At 36.1% G+C, this 16945-nt stretch overlaps 1 protein-coding gene across 1 annotated transcript in view; it reads right to left on the bottom strand.

Annotated features, from left to right (window-relative positions):
- Nucleotides 1-6755: 6755 nt before the first annotated feature.
- Nucleotides 6756-16945, bottom strand: part of UBE2K (ubiquitin conjugating enzyme E2 K) — a 70694-nt gene continuing 60504 nt past the window's right edge. The window contains exons 5-7 of the mRNA XM_058546918.1: nucleotides 12728-12827; nucleotides 9995-10123; nucleotides 6756-9445 (exon numbers count right to left, since the gene is read on the bottom strand). Of these exons, the coding sequence (XP_058402901.1) occupies nucleotides 9371-9445; nucleotides 9995-10123; nucleotides 12728-12827 (304 nt within the window). The 3' untranslated portion in view covers nucleotides 6756-9370. The remainder of the gene's footprint in view (nucleotides 9446-9994; nucleotides 10124-12727; nucleotides 12828-16945) is intronic.

The following is a 16945-nucleotide window of genomic DNA, read 5'->3' as shown; positions in this document are numbered from 1 at the left end:
AGTCATTGCTTCAGCGTCTCCTAGCTTCCCATATCATTGTTGATGAACTTGACGTCATTCTTACTCCCAATTCATTTTAGGGGCCCATTCCCCACACTTCAATCCCAGTTTTTGGACTTTCTCATTTTTCCTAATGTTCTGAAGCAAACTATGCTTTACTATGGGTCTTTTTCCATTCATTATACTGGGTGCTTGATGGACTCTTTAAAAAGTGGAGGAGTATCCTCGATTATTTTCTTGATACTTTGCTTCATTCTATTTCCTTTAAGAAATCCCTATTGGTCAGATGGTAGACCTTCTGGAGTGGTCCTGTAATTAAAAAAAAAAAAAATTTCATCTTGTATTTTTAAATTGTTCTTGTACTCTTTAAAGTTGAAATCCTTTACCTAATTTTTGATTGAGCTATAATATTTAACTTACAAAATCTATTTTTTTAAGCATTCTGTACTTTTTTCATAGATGTAATTAACATCTTATCTTTGAAGACAGTTATATTTTCAGGTTTTGTTCTCTCTGTATTGATGCTGTTTTGGTCTTGGTCAGTATCGGGGCACTCTTTGAAAATGTGGTGATTCCTCAATTTGTTCATACTTTGAAATTTACTGGGTGGGACTCAGCTTCCTCATTGGAAAATCTTCAAAAGTCTGAATCCCTTTGAAGGTCTTTTCTCTGGGACCACTAAGTTTCTGCAGAAAAGGATCCTCCTCCCTTTTCTCTGAGACTTAACTGTCAGCAGTCTTTCTAGAAACCAGAAATCTACCATCCAAGTACAGAGAATTTTAAATAATCTTCATTTCCAATCTGTGACTCATATCTCAGTCTGAAAACTTGCTTCAAATTCTCAAAAGAGCAATTCTCCTCCCATGGTAAGAAGACAGTAGTAACCTAGCTACCCACCTAAGGTAAAAAGGAGTAGATTTTCAACCAATCCCTACTCCCAGCACAACTCACCCCACATTCTGCAGGGTCTGTTTTCTCCCATTTTTAGGTCTTTCTGAGTTTTAAGGAACAAATCAGCTTGCTTCTATAGAAGCACTCCTTCTGCAGACAATTAGGTTTGAACTTCCTCTACTCTACTAAATCAGTTTCTACTCCTGTCTGCTTTCCATCTTCCAAAGTATTTCACATTTTGTCTTCTCTTCCATTCCTTGTCCCTACCTTTAAAAATATGTCATTCCAGTGGAGTTTCAGGAGGCAGCTAGTATTAAAGCATTTGTGGTACCCATTATGTTTAATCAGAAGTCCATGCGGCACAGTTTCTGACAGAGAAAAATCGGAAACAATCTACACATCTAAAGGGTAGCTGAGATGTAAAATATGGTAGCCCTACCCAATGGCCTATTTATAGCCATCCAAAATATTTATATAAAGAATTTTTAAAGAACTGTGATTATCAGTTTTAAAAAGCAGAATATTGACAATTATATAGTATTAGCTTAACTGTGTAAAAACAGTACATCAAAGGAGAGAATGCTCCAAAATATTAAATTCTAGGAGCCAGGGTTAGAACTTGTTTTTTAAGTCTAAGTTTCTTGAAATGAGTACATTTTTATCACTAAAATTGCTTTTAAAAATAAAAGTATAGCAAGAAATACAGTGGATAGAAAATCCAAGTTCTCAGTCTGACATCACTACCCATGTTACCTCTCGGCAAATTAAGGCCTCAATCTTTTCATATCTGTAATTTGAAGGGCTGCAGGATTTTTAGACCAATTTTAGTATTATGATGGAGGCCAGGCCCAAATTTTGAGTTAAAGAAAGAAAAGGATAAGAAAGCCAACTATTCAGGAAGCAACATTTTGTAAATGTGGTAGGAAGTGCAGTATGGAAAAGAGGAGGAAATAAAAGCATGAACAGTTTAATGGAAAGAGGTATTGGGGGAAAGAACTGCTAGATGACACACACACACAAAATCTAAGTAAGAGTATAAGGAGGTATCCTTGGGAAGGAAGGCAGCTCCTCAAAGGCCCCTGAAGAGTATTAATCTACTGAATGAAGCTGAGCGAGTTGGGGATACAAGGTAGGACTGGCAACTTGAACAAACTAAAAGGATTAACATTTGAGGTCAAGGTTTTTGGTTACACTCCCTATATGGAAGTCTTTCCCCTTCCTACCCTGCCCTCTGCAGGTTCACAACCTTGATCTTCTTTTACATCTTGCCTTTTCTTTCTTCCTATTATAATCTCTCCCCTACTTCTTCATCTTCTAATTCAATCTAGGTATCATAGTCTCCTTGTTTCACTTTACTTTTTATCTACACCTCAGTTCTAAAGCAATTTCTGCTTCAGGGAGTAGGTGCCCTTTACCTATACATACCCTGCCCCCAAAGTCACCCTATTTTCTTAATGCTTTTGTGCATGCAACATCCCTCCCTCAACCCAAACTCCATTACTTAGTGAAGAAAAAGATTAAGGATAAAAAGAGGGAGTCAAGAGGTATTAGGTATAACTGACAGAACAGAAACGTAATTAACCCACTGTTACAAACGAAGCCTAGATTTACTTAAAGAGGAATAAGCATATTGCTTAGTGACCTGGAGGCAAACTAAAAACAAAAATCAGACATTTAAAAGCTGTCTCTATGGATTAGTACTAGAGGTAGGAAAAGGATCATAGATTTTCCAGAATGAACTCTTCACTACTACTGATTTTTAAAAGTACACATTGTTTGGAAAAATAACTTTTTAAATGAAGAAAATCAACCATACTAATAATCACCTCAACAGACTATTATTCTGAATTTGTTTCCTTATAAAATTTTTGCCTTTTGATTCTACCTCTACGTCATGACATGTTAAGATTAACCTAGGTTGGCCCAGTGGTGTAGCAGTTAAGTTTGCACATTCCACTTCGGCGGCCCGGGGTTTGCAGGTTCGGATCCTGGGCGTGGGCCTACGCACTGCTTATCAAGCCATGCTGTGGCAAGAGTCCCACACATAAAGTAGAGGAAGATAGGCACAGATGTTAGCCCAGGGCCAATCTTCCTCAGCAAAAAGAGGATTGGCAACAGATGTTAGCTCAGGGCTAATCTTCCTCACCGCCTCCCCCCAAAAAAGAAAAAAATTTAACCTGAGAGGAGCTATCTCTCTCCTCATGTACACAGAAGCATGACATTATGCAATTAAGAACTAAAGTATCTGTATAACATGACTTTTAGGCACAATTTGATTTTGTGATTTAGCAGATCATTTTCTATGGGTCTCATAAACCAAGAACACTGCTATTTATTCTATTATTCCAAAAATAAGAAAAAAGTGTTTGATGCATATAAAGCAACTTGCAAAGTCACAGAACCCTAAAAAAAGTTGAAGCTAGTTCACCAAAACATTCTGTTCAATTCATACCATGAGGACTGTTTTGGGTATACTTTCCTTGGAGTGAAGACCTCACTTCCACCTGAATTGGTTTTCCTTTTCATGCTTACAAATGATCCCTCCACATTTCCTATTTTTAATGAAAACAAGAATAGCGTTTTATGTCTCAAAATGCTACCAAGTTTAGTAGGCACATATAAATAACAATATTATGGGATTTCCACTAAAAAATAACCTGTGACTCTAGATAACCAACTCATTTGATTAAAAAAAAGGAGACTGGAAGGCCCCTTTTTTCCCTTAAAATTCTGTAATTATACGAATATGGTTAGGAGATACAGTAAAATGTCATTAATCCTGTTCCTCAATATTGCTTAGGACACGAGATCATTCATCTATCAATATAATGCAAATAATAATGTGTATAGAAAAGAAATATATATATTTCATATACTACAAACGAAGAGATGAGGAATCAATACAATAACAAAGGAGCTCAATGTTAGCTGTGTAAATGAAGAAAAGGCACTACTAGTTACCCTCAATTCAAGTTAGGTGTATTCTGCACATTTAGCAAAGCTTTTATGCTGTAAGGGAGAAACAAAGCAGTATGTATATTAACTCAATAAGAAATAAAATATACTTTGAGTTCCTCAAATTTCATCCAGTTCTATACAGTGTTTGTCTTATCTGTGTATATTAAATAAAGGCTCTGTAAGTATTATAAACTGAGTATTTAAACAGCTTGGCCTTCTTGACTTTGGTTCAACATCTCATTAAAAGGTAATTTACAATAGGAAGATTGAATAGCACGATAAAATTGTGCTTTAAAGTATTTTTACTGAAATCAAAGGCTGAAATGAACATTACGACATGAATACATGAGTAGATAGTATATTACTGTAGGATATACTCCTAAAAGCTTATTAGACAAGTCATGTTATTCACTGAAAATCTTTCTTTGATGATCCAAACAAAACATGTACAAAGTGTTTGCTACCCCTTAAATTTGATCATCCTTTCCCAGGGACTGGCATGAGAGCTCATTTGAATTCCATTTGTTAGCCTTGATTTTTAATATGTAAAGATCCAGCTTGCACCATGAAAAGAGCACTTCATACTGGTATTCCAGTCAGGAGCAATTCCATTTCCAGGCTACAGAACCTCACAGGCCTGGTGGAAGCTGGTTATTAGTGCCCGAGAGACACAAAGTAACAATGAGTTTTTGCCAGGTGAAATAACTACTACAAATCTAAACTAACATAGCCTCTTCCAATTACAGTATTAATGGAGGCAGGGGTAATCCAAGGATAGTAACCCAAGACTTTGTGAAACAATTCAGAGTCCTTTCCACAGTAACAGGCGCCCTTTCCAGAAAGATTTGTGTGCATACATGAAAAAAAGAGACAGTATTACTTTCAGTACCAACTAACTCTGGATTACTACTCTAAATTTTGGTTTAGAACCTAGCCAAATAATGTTCTATTTTCAAATAAATAACTTTAATTAGAATTTCAACCCATTTTTAAATTCAAAGACCCAATATAATTTATTGCATTTATTATCATCACTCATCACTATGAAACTTATCTAGGAGAAATATCTACCTGGTTCTTTTTCTTGTTTAAAGTAATGCGGAAGCTTAACTGCCTGTCCTTAGTTGAGTACCCAAAAAGAAGATATAAACCATTTTCAGGGGAAAACATGCATGCATTTATTTTTAAGAATTCCCAATAAGGGGGGGAAAAATTCAACATCTTTAAAAATGTGTTTATTTTTTTAAAAATCAGTTGTGTACAAAAGTGTTTCGTAGTTTTTAATTCTCAAGACAAATACCCAACCCTCCACCCACAACCCACCCTGCTTCAATGGTCTTTCTGGTAACCCACCCATTTTCCCCTTACAGGAAGTAATGGCTCAGAATAGACCCTCCTACAGAATTTATCACTAACAGATTGTTTAGAATAGAGATCTAGAGAAGCTAACAAGCAAGGTTCTTTCTCGGTGAGGGTAATGAGAATCCCTACAATGGCAGTAGACTTCCAGCAGACACCACAACAAAGCACCATCAATTGCTGAAAGCTAAAAAATAGATATTATTTTCAATAGTATTTCATTTTCTATTGGAAAAGTCTTTAAATTACATTAAATAAGTCTCTTTCCCCCCAAAGAAATAGTCTAGCTTTTATTATGATGCCTGTAAAAAGTAGGTAACAGCAAGCACAACAAGGATCATTTAACAGCACAGTGCAATGATCTGTGTCCACTCATCCCCTAGAACTAAACTGATAAACTGTGCCACACCTGATTATATATAGCAGCATGGTTGAAATAACCAAGCAAAAGGTGACACATTAACAACTTATATTTAGGTGATGATCACAGGTTTATGAGCGTAGATCAGTCCAATAAAGCGGTAACAGAACAAACAGGACAAGGGAGATACTGACACTCCCCTATCCCTATGCCACAAGATTTTTGATCCATATTGCAACAGTGCAAAAAGAACATGTGACATAATACGCAGACACTGCAGAAAAGTCATATATTTGGGAAAAAGGCTGTTTATCAGTAAATACTTCAAGTTGCCTTCTTCCCCAGTGATAGCAAATAGCTGATTACGTTAAGCCTTTATTTTAAACTGATACTAAAAGAATGGAAATGGTTTGTACCCTGGAATTCAAATTTCTTGAACTAGAAAAGTGATTAATACAATATCATTTTGTAAGTCCATGAAATAAAGTTAACTGTAAACAGACGGCTTCTTTTTTCATATTCAAACATTGTTTCCATGTATATACAAGAAAGGATACCTGGTTCCAACTCTTCCCCGCCCCAGTCCATCTTCAATTTTTAAAACAACAAAAATGCTTTATTTCCTGTGTTGCTACAAGGATTGTGGAAACATTATCATACCCCTACTGCAGAGTTTTAAAAGCTCAAATCAGGCATACACTTACAGCCAAGATCTGCTTTTCACATTGATAAACTTATTAAGCAGCCTAAACAGTAACACGATATGCTGCATTCTGTAGTGCATAAATAAGCAATATCCATTTTAACTGCCAATTCTTTCTTGTAGATACTTAAAAAAATTATTTTGCATAGTTTTAAGCGCCACCAACAATCACAAATGTGAAATACTTCCAAATAAAAAAAAAAATCGATCTTACTTCCATTTCATAGATTACTCTCCTCAAAAGAAAAATACTCAGAATCCAAACATACATATACATACTTGAACGTGTTACGTGTTTTTATAAGTAAACCATAGTCACAATTCCAAACATTTGGGGAGCCAACTCAGAGCATCTAATTTAGTATCAAGTTCCTCAAATATTTATATACTACTTACTGTATACTTATTTAGGTCACAAATTCCTATTCATTCATTCAGTAATCTGTATTGAAATACTACACAACTAATTACTTAGTCTTTTAAAAGTCAGGCACATGCTCAGGAAATGGACCCAATTACAATTTAAAGTCTACTGCAGTATCAGTGACTTCTAGCAAATCTGCCTGCCCTAAATGGGATATCACTATATATATTCCACAATTTTTGAGGCCTTTAAAAATGACAAATCACAAAAAATTGACAACTATAAAAATAACTTCCACCAGGGTACCTTTTTCCTAGACCTACACTTTTAGTGTCCTTTTTCCAAACATAGGCAACACCAGAGGAAAAAAGCAATTCCTTTAATTTCTACGTTTGGAGAAATAAATCTACCTGTAGAGAGGTGAAAAACAACAAAAAACAGAAGGACAGTGGGAAATGTACCAGAAAAGAAAGAGGGATTATCACATTAAATGTAAACGAGGTACATAAATTTTTGAAACGAAAAATCCATCATGAAGAACCTTTCATACCAAATATTGTACTTTTCAATTTTCTGGGCACTGGGGATATTGAATTATAGTTAGATGAGTAGACACCCTATGGGGCTAATGTGCATAACCATCAAAGGCAAGGTATAGCTATCTCCAAGAGCTAAGTATGTAACGCTTGACCTTTAGTAACCTCTGAGCACTCTCTCTCCTTTGTCTAACCACAGGACAATTAAATATACCCTGATAACATAGGCAAACAGTAAACTGGGAAGATGTGTTTGATAATTAAAATAATCCAAATATTACTAATACTACCAAGCTGCCCGCCACTAAAAAAAACCAAAATTAATTCTAACCAACAATGCAACTGTCCACATTTTCACACAATTCCAACCTTACTTCAAAATATAAAGAAAAGTACAAGGTTTTAGCTATTTAAAATAAATAAAGAAAAATCTTGTTTCCTTTGGCATCTTTAGAACGTAACTAAACTACACAATTAAAGGACGTGATTGTATAAAGAAATTTATGCTTAAGCAAACATATAGGGGAAAAAAACATAGCAACTTGTGTTTAGTATGCAAAAATATCAACTACAAGAGTTTTTACTATTGATTAGGAAAGCCTTATAAGTTTTTGGAAGAACCTTCACATTTTTAACATTACAATATATTTAATGGTTCTTTTATTGCTTCTAAGATTATTGAGAAGTCAAATGAAATTATGTGGAATTTATGGTTCAAAATGATTTTCCAAACACTTAACGATTATAATTTAGGATAAATAACACTTGAAGAAAGCAAATCTTTTATAATATGACTTTCAATATATAGCCTTACTTTAATTCATTCTGATTCCATTACATTTTTGTTATTTTGCATTGGTCCTGAAAATTTAATAAGAACGGTGTTTCTACGTATAGAAATGCCTGCATAAATCCATTTCAACCTTCATAAAATGGTCAAATTAATGTCTCAGCTTACAAAACTAATAATTTTCAAACTTTTGAACTTAGAATGAAATGTAACTTTAATACGAATAGAAAGTCTTACTATGTACAAGAGAAGGTAAAGTTTTCAATTCTTATATTATCAGAAACATCATAAAGAAAGCTAGATTTATAACACACTTCTATTCCTATGTGCATTTGAAGTATGTACAGTAAAACACCAACACAGCTTTCATGTGTTACTAGGGGGAAATGCAAGCAAGAGTGACTTTTAAAGTATTTGATGAAGCAATCTCTATAAAGCCAAAATTAGGCTAAAAACTGCAAATAGTCGATTTCATCCTTGCAAGTTCTCAAAGAAAAATTTCATCAGTTTAAAAACCGAAAGATGTCAAAATTACTGAAAAATTAAGTTGGGTTCTTTCATTAAATCTTGGGAATACTGCAACATCAAGTATTTACTGTTTTTGCAAGAGAAATAAAATTGGCAGCTCCATTTCTACATTATTACTTACTTACATAGGAAAGTTTTAAGAGGGAAGAACTGTGACAAAACATTCCAAATGGATGACCTAAAACTGGAGCAAGGGATACTGCCCCTCAGCACATTTCCCCACCAAATAGAGAGAAGTTTACTATTAGAATATTAGCTGTGTGTGGCAAGAGGGGAAAAAACAGATATGGTGTCCCAGTCTGTTGACAAGGACAAAAAGGCTCTGAATAGGTCACCATCTTCAATTCTGGATAAATCTCATATTTAAGAATTCTCAAATGCTTAAAGTGGTGGTCTTTTCAGCTACCCATCCTAAGAAGTCAAGTACAAGCATGCAAGTAAATTCACAGGCACAGAGGATCCATGTTAAAAACAGTTAAGGTAGCTGTGATGCAACACCAACAATTTAAATGGCCCTGACACACTCAAAATATTATCTTAATTATTCAACAAAATCCTGAAGCAAACTCTTGCTAGTCTTGGTACACTGCTAAACACTAAAGTAGCATGTTTTTCCATGGTTTTAGCTTAGCTCAAAGAATTTTTACACTATTAAGTAAGAAAAAAATTAAAGTATTTCCCCTTTTTAAATTTACACAGACGTTTAATTAGCTTTATTTACAGAGCAGGGATTTTTTTTCAGTCTCCAATAGTGCCTAGATAACATCATTAGGCAAGAATGCAGTTTAAAAGAAATCTACGCAGAATCCTAAAAATAACAGATGTTGATGCTCCTCAAGAAGGGGCAAGCTTGACTAGTATCAGCAGCTCTCTCTATGCCTCAGTTACTCAGAAGCAATTCTGTTGCAGTCTCTACATCCCATGATTTTGAAGACAAGGCCACTATTACCGCATTCTGTAGAGAAGAAAAGGGGACAAAACATCAAATCTCAAGGAAATATTTTCATTTTTATTTATTTTGTGAGATCAGCCCTGAGCTAAGGTCTGCCAATCCTCCTCTTCTTTTTTGCTGAGGAAGACTGGCCCTGGGCAAACATCCGTGCCCATCTTCCTCCACTTTATATGGGACGCCGCCACAGCATGGCTTGCCACGCAGTGCGTCAGTGCGCGCCCGGGATCCGAACCGGCGAACCCCGGGTCGCCACAGAGGAGCGCGCACACTTAAACCACTTACGCCACCGGGCCGGCCCCAAGAAGTATTTTTAAAATACTGACCCACTCACTGTCATTATATTGGAACTCACACCTTGTTTTTTCAAGTTGCCTTGCACTTGTGCATAAAAAGCTTCTAAAACCAATCAGCAAAAGGAAAAGAAAAATAACAACAAAGTTTATCAAAACTAGATTTAGAGTATTTCTGAACTACTTTTGTCAGCCAATGATTTGCAGCAATAATTTAAAATCAATCAATATAATCAAAATCAACATGCCTTTATATACTTACCCTATCAAAGCCCATAGCACATAGGTTTTCTATTTTTTTGGTGTATTCTGGACTAGAAACTGGTGCTCCAGCATACACGTGTGCCCAAAGCCGAGCTGTCTGTTTGAACATTTCAGGATTTTGTTTGTACTATATGGGGAAAACATATTGATTGACATGACAACACAGTTATAATAGTCAACATAGTAGCTCAGCTCTTAATTGCCTAAGAATCTGCTTTTTGTAAATAAAACTAATTTACATTTAAAATGTGATTAATTCACTTTCCATTGCAAACAAACTGTGTCACTCAAATAAGGACTGTTTAACCTGTGAAGCTGTGATTCACAAGTTGTGTTGACAGAAGAAAAACAAAGACAAATAATGTTTATCAACTTTGATCTCCAATTTCAACAAATCTTGCAGAAAACTAATACTAAGTAAAGTGTGGTATTAGAGATGTTTCTAAACACTGTGCAATGGCCAACATTATAAAACTAAATAGAATTACTAGCTTCTAAAATTATATGGACAGTAACTAAAAAATGTGACCAATTTTTGTACTAACCATAGCTAGGCTAAAATACAACTAGACTTCGCTGTTTTGCTAGAGCAGTATTAGTGTGCAGTGATTTAAGAAAACCCCATACGCAAAGTCTAACTTACAGCATATGTTTTAAGATGATTATGAAGTCACAATACAGTACTTTTAAAAGGTAAGAATTCCCATATGCATTGGAAAGAGGTAAATTTATTCTCAAATATTCTGGGACCACTACTATTTAATATAAAGCAAAGTGTACACTTAAAATAACTGTTTAATTCACTTTAATATTTCTTATTAAAGTATTTTATACATATTGAATATTTTAAGACTGATGAACTTCTACTATATATTAAAATGATAAATCTAGTTTCAGCCATTAACTTTAACAAAAAATAAGTCAAATTATTGAACTGTTTTAGGAGCTAGAAAAACCTCTAAGTCCAATCTCAATTTTTGAGGCTCAGAACTCAACAGGAAATATAAGCTGGGACTCAGGCTATGCTTCTGACTACCAAAGAATGAATGAACAGCACATATATATATAAAACATGTTAAATCATAATTCTAAGCACTTTGAAACAAACAATAGAACATATTAACAAAGATACACATATAACAAGGAGTGAACAGCTTTTCAAGGGAAAGGAAGAAGTCTGCTAAGAGGAAGTTTCCTCAGGCAGAGGAAACATGGCAGATGGGGTGAAATGACGTGTAGAAATGAACACCATCTTGAAAAAACAGGAGTTTGAGGAATGGTAAGAATTCAGGAGATGAAGCTGGGTTTGTAGACAGTTCAAATCATGAAGGAACTCTGCAAACTAAAGAATTTGGACTTACCAAGTAGGTGATAGTAGGGCTACTAATAGGTTTTTAGTAGTAAAGTAAAATAAGATTTGCACTTTATAAAGCTAACTGGTATCAATGTAGAAGGTGAGGGAAGGAAGAAGCTGAAGAAAGGAGCTCTAACAGAGCAGTTAAAATGAGAAATTTTTTAAAATGTGAACTAAGGCAATCAGAGAAGTATGATGCCAGAGGGATACTAGAAATGTAATCAACAAGAGAAAAAGAGACACAGAGAAGAACTCCAAGTCTGTGACTTAGATATTTAACTAAATTGATGATGGCATCATAGAAGGATAGACAGTTTCGCAGGATTTAAGATTCTGCATTCAGTTTTGGGAATGTTGTGCTGAGGTATCCACGGGACATTCATACACATCTATTCAGTTCTAAAAAGACTGTTGGGCTCAGGAGAGAGGTCAAGCCTGGACATTTTATCAACATATAGGTGGTAATATCAGTGTGGATATGATCGTCCACATGAATATATACAATGGAAAATAAAAGAAAGGATATCAGAACCAAGAAACTATATTTAAAAGGGCGGAGGAAGAGAAATAACTGTAGGAACTAAGAAGGAACAACTACAACTATGAAGATAGGAAGAGAAGAAAGCACTATCTCAGAAGTCAAGAGAAGAAAAAATTTCTAGGTGGAAAAAAATAAAAGAATACTCAGTAAATCCTAATGGCTTAAAGTAGGGATTGGCAAACTTTCTCCGAGGACCGGATAATAATTATTTCAAGCTTTCAGACCATATCATCTCTGTTTCAACTATTCAACTTTGCCACTTGTAGCTAGAAAGTAAACAAAAGAGTGTGGCTGTGTTCCAATAAAACATTATTTACAAAAACAGTCAAGTCTGGCCATAATTTGCTGACCTCTGCCTTCGAGATCAAAGATCAGAACTAAAAAACATTTATTCCACTTGGCAATTATAAGGTCCTTGGTAACCTTTACCATGCCACTTCAGTGCCAACAGTAGAAGCTGGTTCAATTATCATCAGGGAGGGATCATCAATGAATGGAAGGAAAGATATACAGATACACACATGATAAAGCACATGTAGTAAAATGTTAATCGTAGAATCTATATGTGTTCTCTCTGTAATTCTCTGGATACTGTATGCTTGAAATTTTTCTTAATATTTTACAAAAAAGCACCTACCATATATCCAATTAAACTAGTCTGTTAAAAACCAATAAATTTTAACTACTACATCTGACAAAATAATCTTACTGCAAGAAAGGAAACCATTTCCAAATTTGGTTTTGACAGACGTATGCTCACATGTTAACGTAGCAAACCATTAAAGTAGAGACTCATAGGTAAGCACCAGAAAGACTTTCAAAAGCAGCTGTCTTACCTGATTTGCTACTACCGCATCTTGTGGATCATCTGGCTCTGCAGCTGCCAATAGTGCTTGCAATGACAATAATACCGTGCGGAGAGTCATTGCTGCTGCCCTAAAATTCAAAATAAGAAAATATCCCAGTTAAGAATGCTCTACATGACAAAAGAAAAGTGGATGTTTCTTGAATAAAACATAAAAACTACTGGAGCTAAAAATTAGCTAGATTTTATCTTAATCACTTACTCAAGTTATAGAAATTTATAATTATCCATCTGCCTATCATATTTTTTTCTTATTTTATGATGAATATGTCTTTCTATTTCTTAAGACAATTCAAACTGTCCTGAATTGGCCTTACTATTTTCTTAATGTTGCCAATATCCTTCTGGTCAGCTTTATTCACTGACTTACTTGCTATCCATTTCTCTAGACATCAAGCTGAAGTGACAAACTAATATGTAGAACTTCCTTTCAATGGCATTATAAAAACAAGATATCATCAAGCAAATATCCTTTACTTTCAAGATAGCCTGAAATCATTCCATTCCATTCCGAAATAGGGCAAGTTTTTTGCTTAAAATATACCACTTAATTCATGCTTTTAAATGTATTTATAGAGCAAATATTTATCTAGGAAATGGTATCTACCTAATCAGCAAAGATTCTTAGCATTTCTGTTAAAAAATTGTTTGACCAATTAATATAGAAATATTTATAAATATGATAAGCATACCAGAGAAATGTTTAAAATGGTGAAGAATATTAAACAATATGCCTTTTTTTTTTTTTTTTTTGCTGAGGAAGATTAGCCCTGAGCTAACATCTGTGCCAATCTTCCTCTGCTTTATATGTGGGTCACAGCCACAGCGTAGCTGATGAATGGTGTAGGTCCACCCCCAGGATCTGAACTGGCAAACCCGGGCCACCGAAGCAGAACACGATGAACTTAACCACTACGTCACAGGGCCAGCCCCCTACAATCTGCCCACTTGTACCACACAAATTAGATTCATTCTAAACCAGTCCTTTTCAATTGGGTTCCTCATCTTAACCACAGAACAGAGAAAATTACTGAGTGACTATTTTCCCAAGGATGGTATATAAATAGTACCATCCTAGATGCTTAGAAGAAAAGTTAATTTGTTACCAACAATGGATGTCTTAAGGGCAGCATGTGTCATGAAGTGTGGTCCCCCCCTCCCCCAACCAGTACCATCAACATCACCTGGGAACTTTTTTTTTAATTTTTTTTTTTAATTTATTTATTTTTCCCCTAAAGCCCCAGGCGATAGTTGTATGTCATAGTTGCACATTCTTCTAGTTGCTGTATGTGGGACGCGGCCTCAGCATGGCCGGAGAAGCAGTGCGTCTGTGCGCGCCCGGGATCCGAACACGGGCAGCCCGCATCGGAGCGCACGCACCCAACCGCTAAGCCACGGGGCCGGCCCTACCTGGGAACTTGTAAGAAATGAACATTCTCAGCCTCATCCCAGTCCTACTGAATCAGAAATTCTGGGGTGGTTTAACTGGTACTCCAAGTGATTCTAATGCAAGCTAATGTTTGAGAAATACTGCTTTAGTTCATTATAGCTTAAGCTAATTGAGAAAGGCTGTTCTAATGTAATAAAATCAGTATCATATCTTTAGGTCTGTATTTTATATATTAGAGAAAAATTACACATCAAATGGCTCTTTATCTAAAATGCTATCAGAATAAAAATTTTTATTGATCAATTTATCCTTTCAGAGAAGCTACAAGAATAGGAAAAGACTGGTAATGACGTTTAAAAATTAGCTGAAATGCTAAACTAGCATTAAAAAGAGAACAGAATTTTAGAAGTTTTTTAAACTGCTATATAGTTTTACATGATGAAAATTTCTAATTCTGAAATAGGGCTGGGAAAACAGAAATTGTTTTTTTAGACTAAGGTGCTAAATTTCCTAAGAGCTTACCCAAGTAATTTTCAATCAACAGTTGTTAACATCTTTAGAATGGACAATATTCTTTTAAGACTGGAGTCAAAGCATAAAAACCCAAATTTAGACCTTAAATGTTCATTCTGGTACTGCCATTACCACTATAACAAGGTGAAATCTTTCTTAATTAGAAGTACACTACTCTTGGGCCAGCCAAGTGGTGTAGTGGTTAAGTTTGTGCACTCTGCTTCGGCGGCCTAGGGTTCTCGGGTTCAGATCCCAGGGGCAGATCTACACACTGCTCATCAAGCCACGCTGTAGCGGCATCCTATATACAAAAAAAAAACAGAGGGATATGGGCACAGATGTTAGCTCAGGGCTACTCCTCCTCAGCAAAAAGAGGAAGACTGGAAATGGATGTTAGCTCAGGCCCGTCTTCCTCACACACAAAAAAAGTACGCTACTCTAATTTCATTTTATGTTTGGGTAATTTTATTTTATTTTATTTATTTATTTTTTTGTGTGAGGAGGACTAGCCCTGAGCTAACACCTGATGCCAATCTTCCCCTTTTTTCCTTGAGGAAGACTGGCCCTGAGCTAACATCCATGGCCATCTTCCTCTACTTTATATGGGACGCTGCCACAGCATGGCTTGACAAGCGGTGCGTCGGTGCACGCCCAGGATCCGAACCTGCAGACCCCAGGCTGCTGCCACGGAGCGCGAGCACTTAACCACTTGCACCACCGGGCCAGCCCCAATGTTTGGGTAATTTTAAAGAGAATGTTTAAAGGCACATGCACATCAAAAGCTGCCTAGATGTATCAGCATGAAGCTGACTTAAACCACCCAAAATAGGACAAAAATACAAAATATCACAGAAACAGAATATACAAAGTTAAGCTGGCTACTCTAATATCCCAATGGACTTGTTTAAGCATCCTAATTTAAAAATCCATAACATCACTATAAACAAAATCTTAAGTTACATAATTTTTAATTAATACAATTATTTCTTTCAAGGAAATTTATCTGAATATTGAAGAAAAATCTTCACTCAAAGTATTTCATACTAAAATTATTAAATTCAAATTATTTTAACTTCCAATAAAAACATGAAAGCATGTAAAGTAAAAGCCATTTAAATCCTACAAATCTTAGCAAAATCTTAATAACATCACCTAGGTAGCTTTATATATTTATATCTCAACGAGGCAATAAACATTTTTCTTTAAAACTTGATGAGCTCTCAAAACTAAGAAGTTGGACCCCTGCCTTATACCATATAAAAAATTAACTCAAGGGGATGGCCCGGTGGTGCAAGCAGTTAAGTGTGCACGCTCCGCTGCGGCGGCCGGGGGTTCGCCGGTGCGGATCCCGGAAGCGCATCTACGCACTGCTTGGCAAGCCATGCTGTGGCAGCGTCCCATATAAAGTGGAGGAAGATGGGCATGGATGTTAGCCCAGGGCCAGTCTTCCTCAGCAAAAAAAGAAGAGGATTGGCAGATGTTAGCACAGGGCTCATCGCCTCACCAAAAAAAAAAAAAAAAAAAAAAAAACTCAAAATAGATCAAAGACCTAAATCTAAGACCTAAACTGCAAAACTCTTAGAAGAAAACAGGGCGAAAGATTTATGACACTGGAGTTGGCAAGATTTCTCAGATATGACATCAAAAGCACAGGCAAGGGCCGGCCCCGTGGCTTAGCGGTTAAGTGCTCGCGCTCTGCTGCTGGCGGCCCGGGTTGGGATCCCGGGCGTGCACCAACACACTGCTTCTCCGGCCATGCTAAGGCCGTGTCCCACATACAGCCAACTAGAAGGATGTGCAGCTATGACATACAACTATTCACTGGGGCTTTGGGGGGAAAATAAATAAATAAAATCTTTAAAAAAAAAGCACAGGCAAAAGAAAAAAATAGAGAAATCGGTCTACAAATACATCAAAATTTAAAACTTCTGTGTAGGGCCGGCCCCGTGGCTTGGTGGTTAAGTGCGCGCGCTCCGATGCTGGCGGCCTGGGTTCGGATCCCGGGTGCGCACCGAGGCACCACTTCTCCGTCCATCCTGAGGCCGAGTCCCACATACAGCAACTAGAAGGATGTGCAGCTATGACATACAACTATCTACTGGGGCTTTGGGGGGAAAAAATAAATAAATAAAATCTTTAAAAAAAAAAAATAAAACTTCTGTGTAGAGAGAAAAAAAATAAAAAATAAAAACCTCCTGTGCAAAGAATACAATCAACAGAGTGAAAGGCAACCCACAGAATGGGAGAAAATATTTGCAAATCATGTATCTGGTAAGGGGTTACTAT

The sequence above is a fragment of the Diceros bicornis genome, chromosome 8, assembly GCF_020826845.1.
Source record: "Diceros bicornis minor isolate mBicDic1 chromosome 8, mDicBic1.mat.cur, whole genome shotgun sequence".
Lineage (NCBI taxonomy): Eukaryota > Metazoa > Chordata > Mammalia > Perissodactyla > Rhinocerotidae > Diceros > Diceros bicornis.
This window is presented reverse-complemented; position numbering and strand designations above follow the sequence as displayed.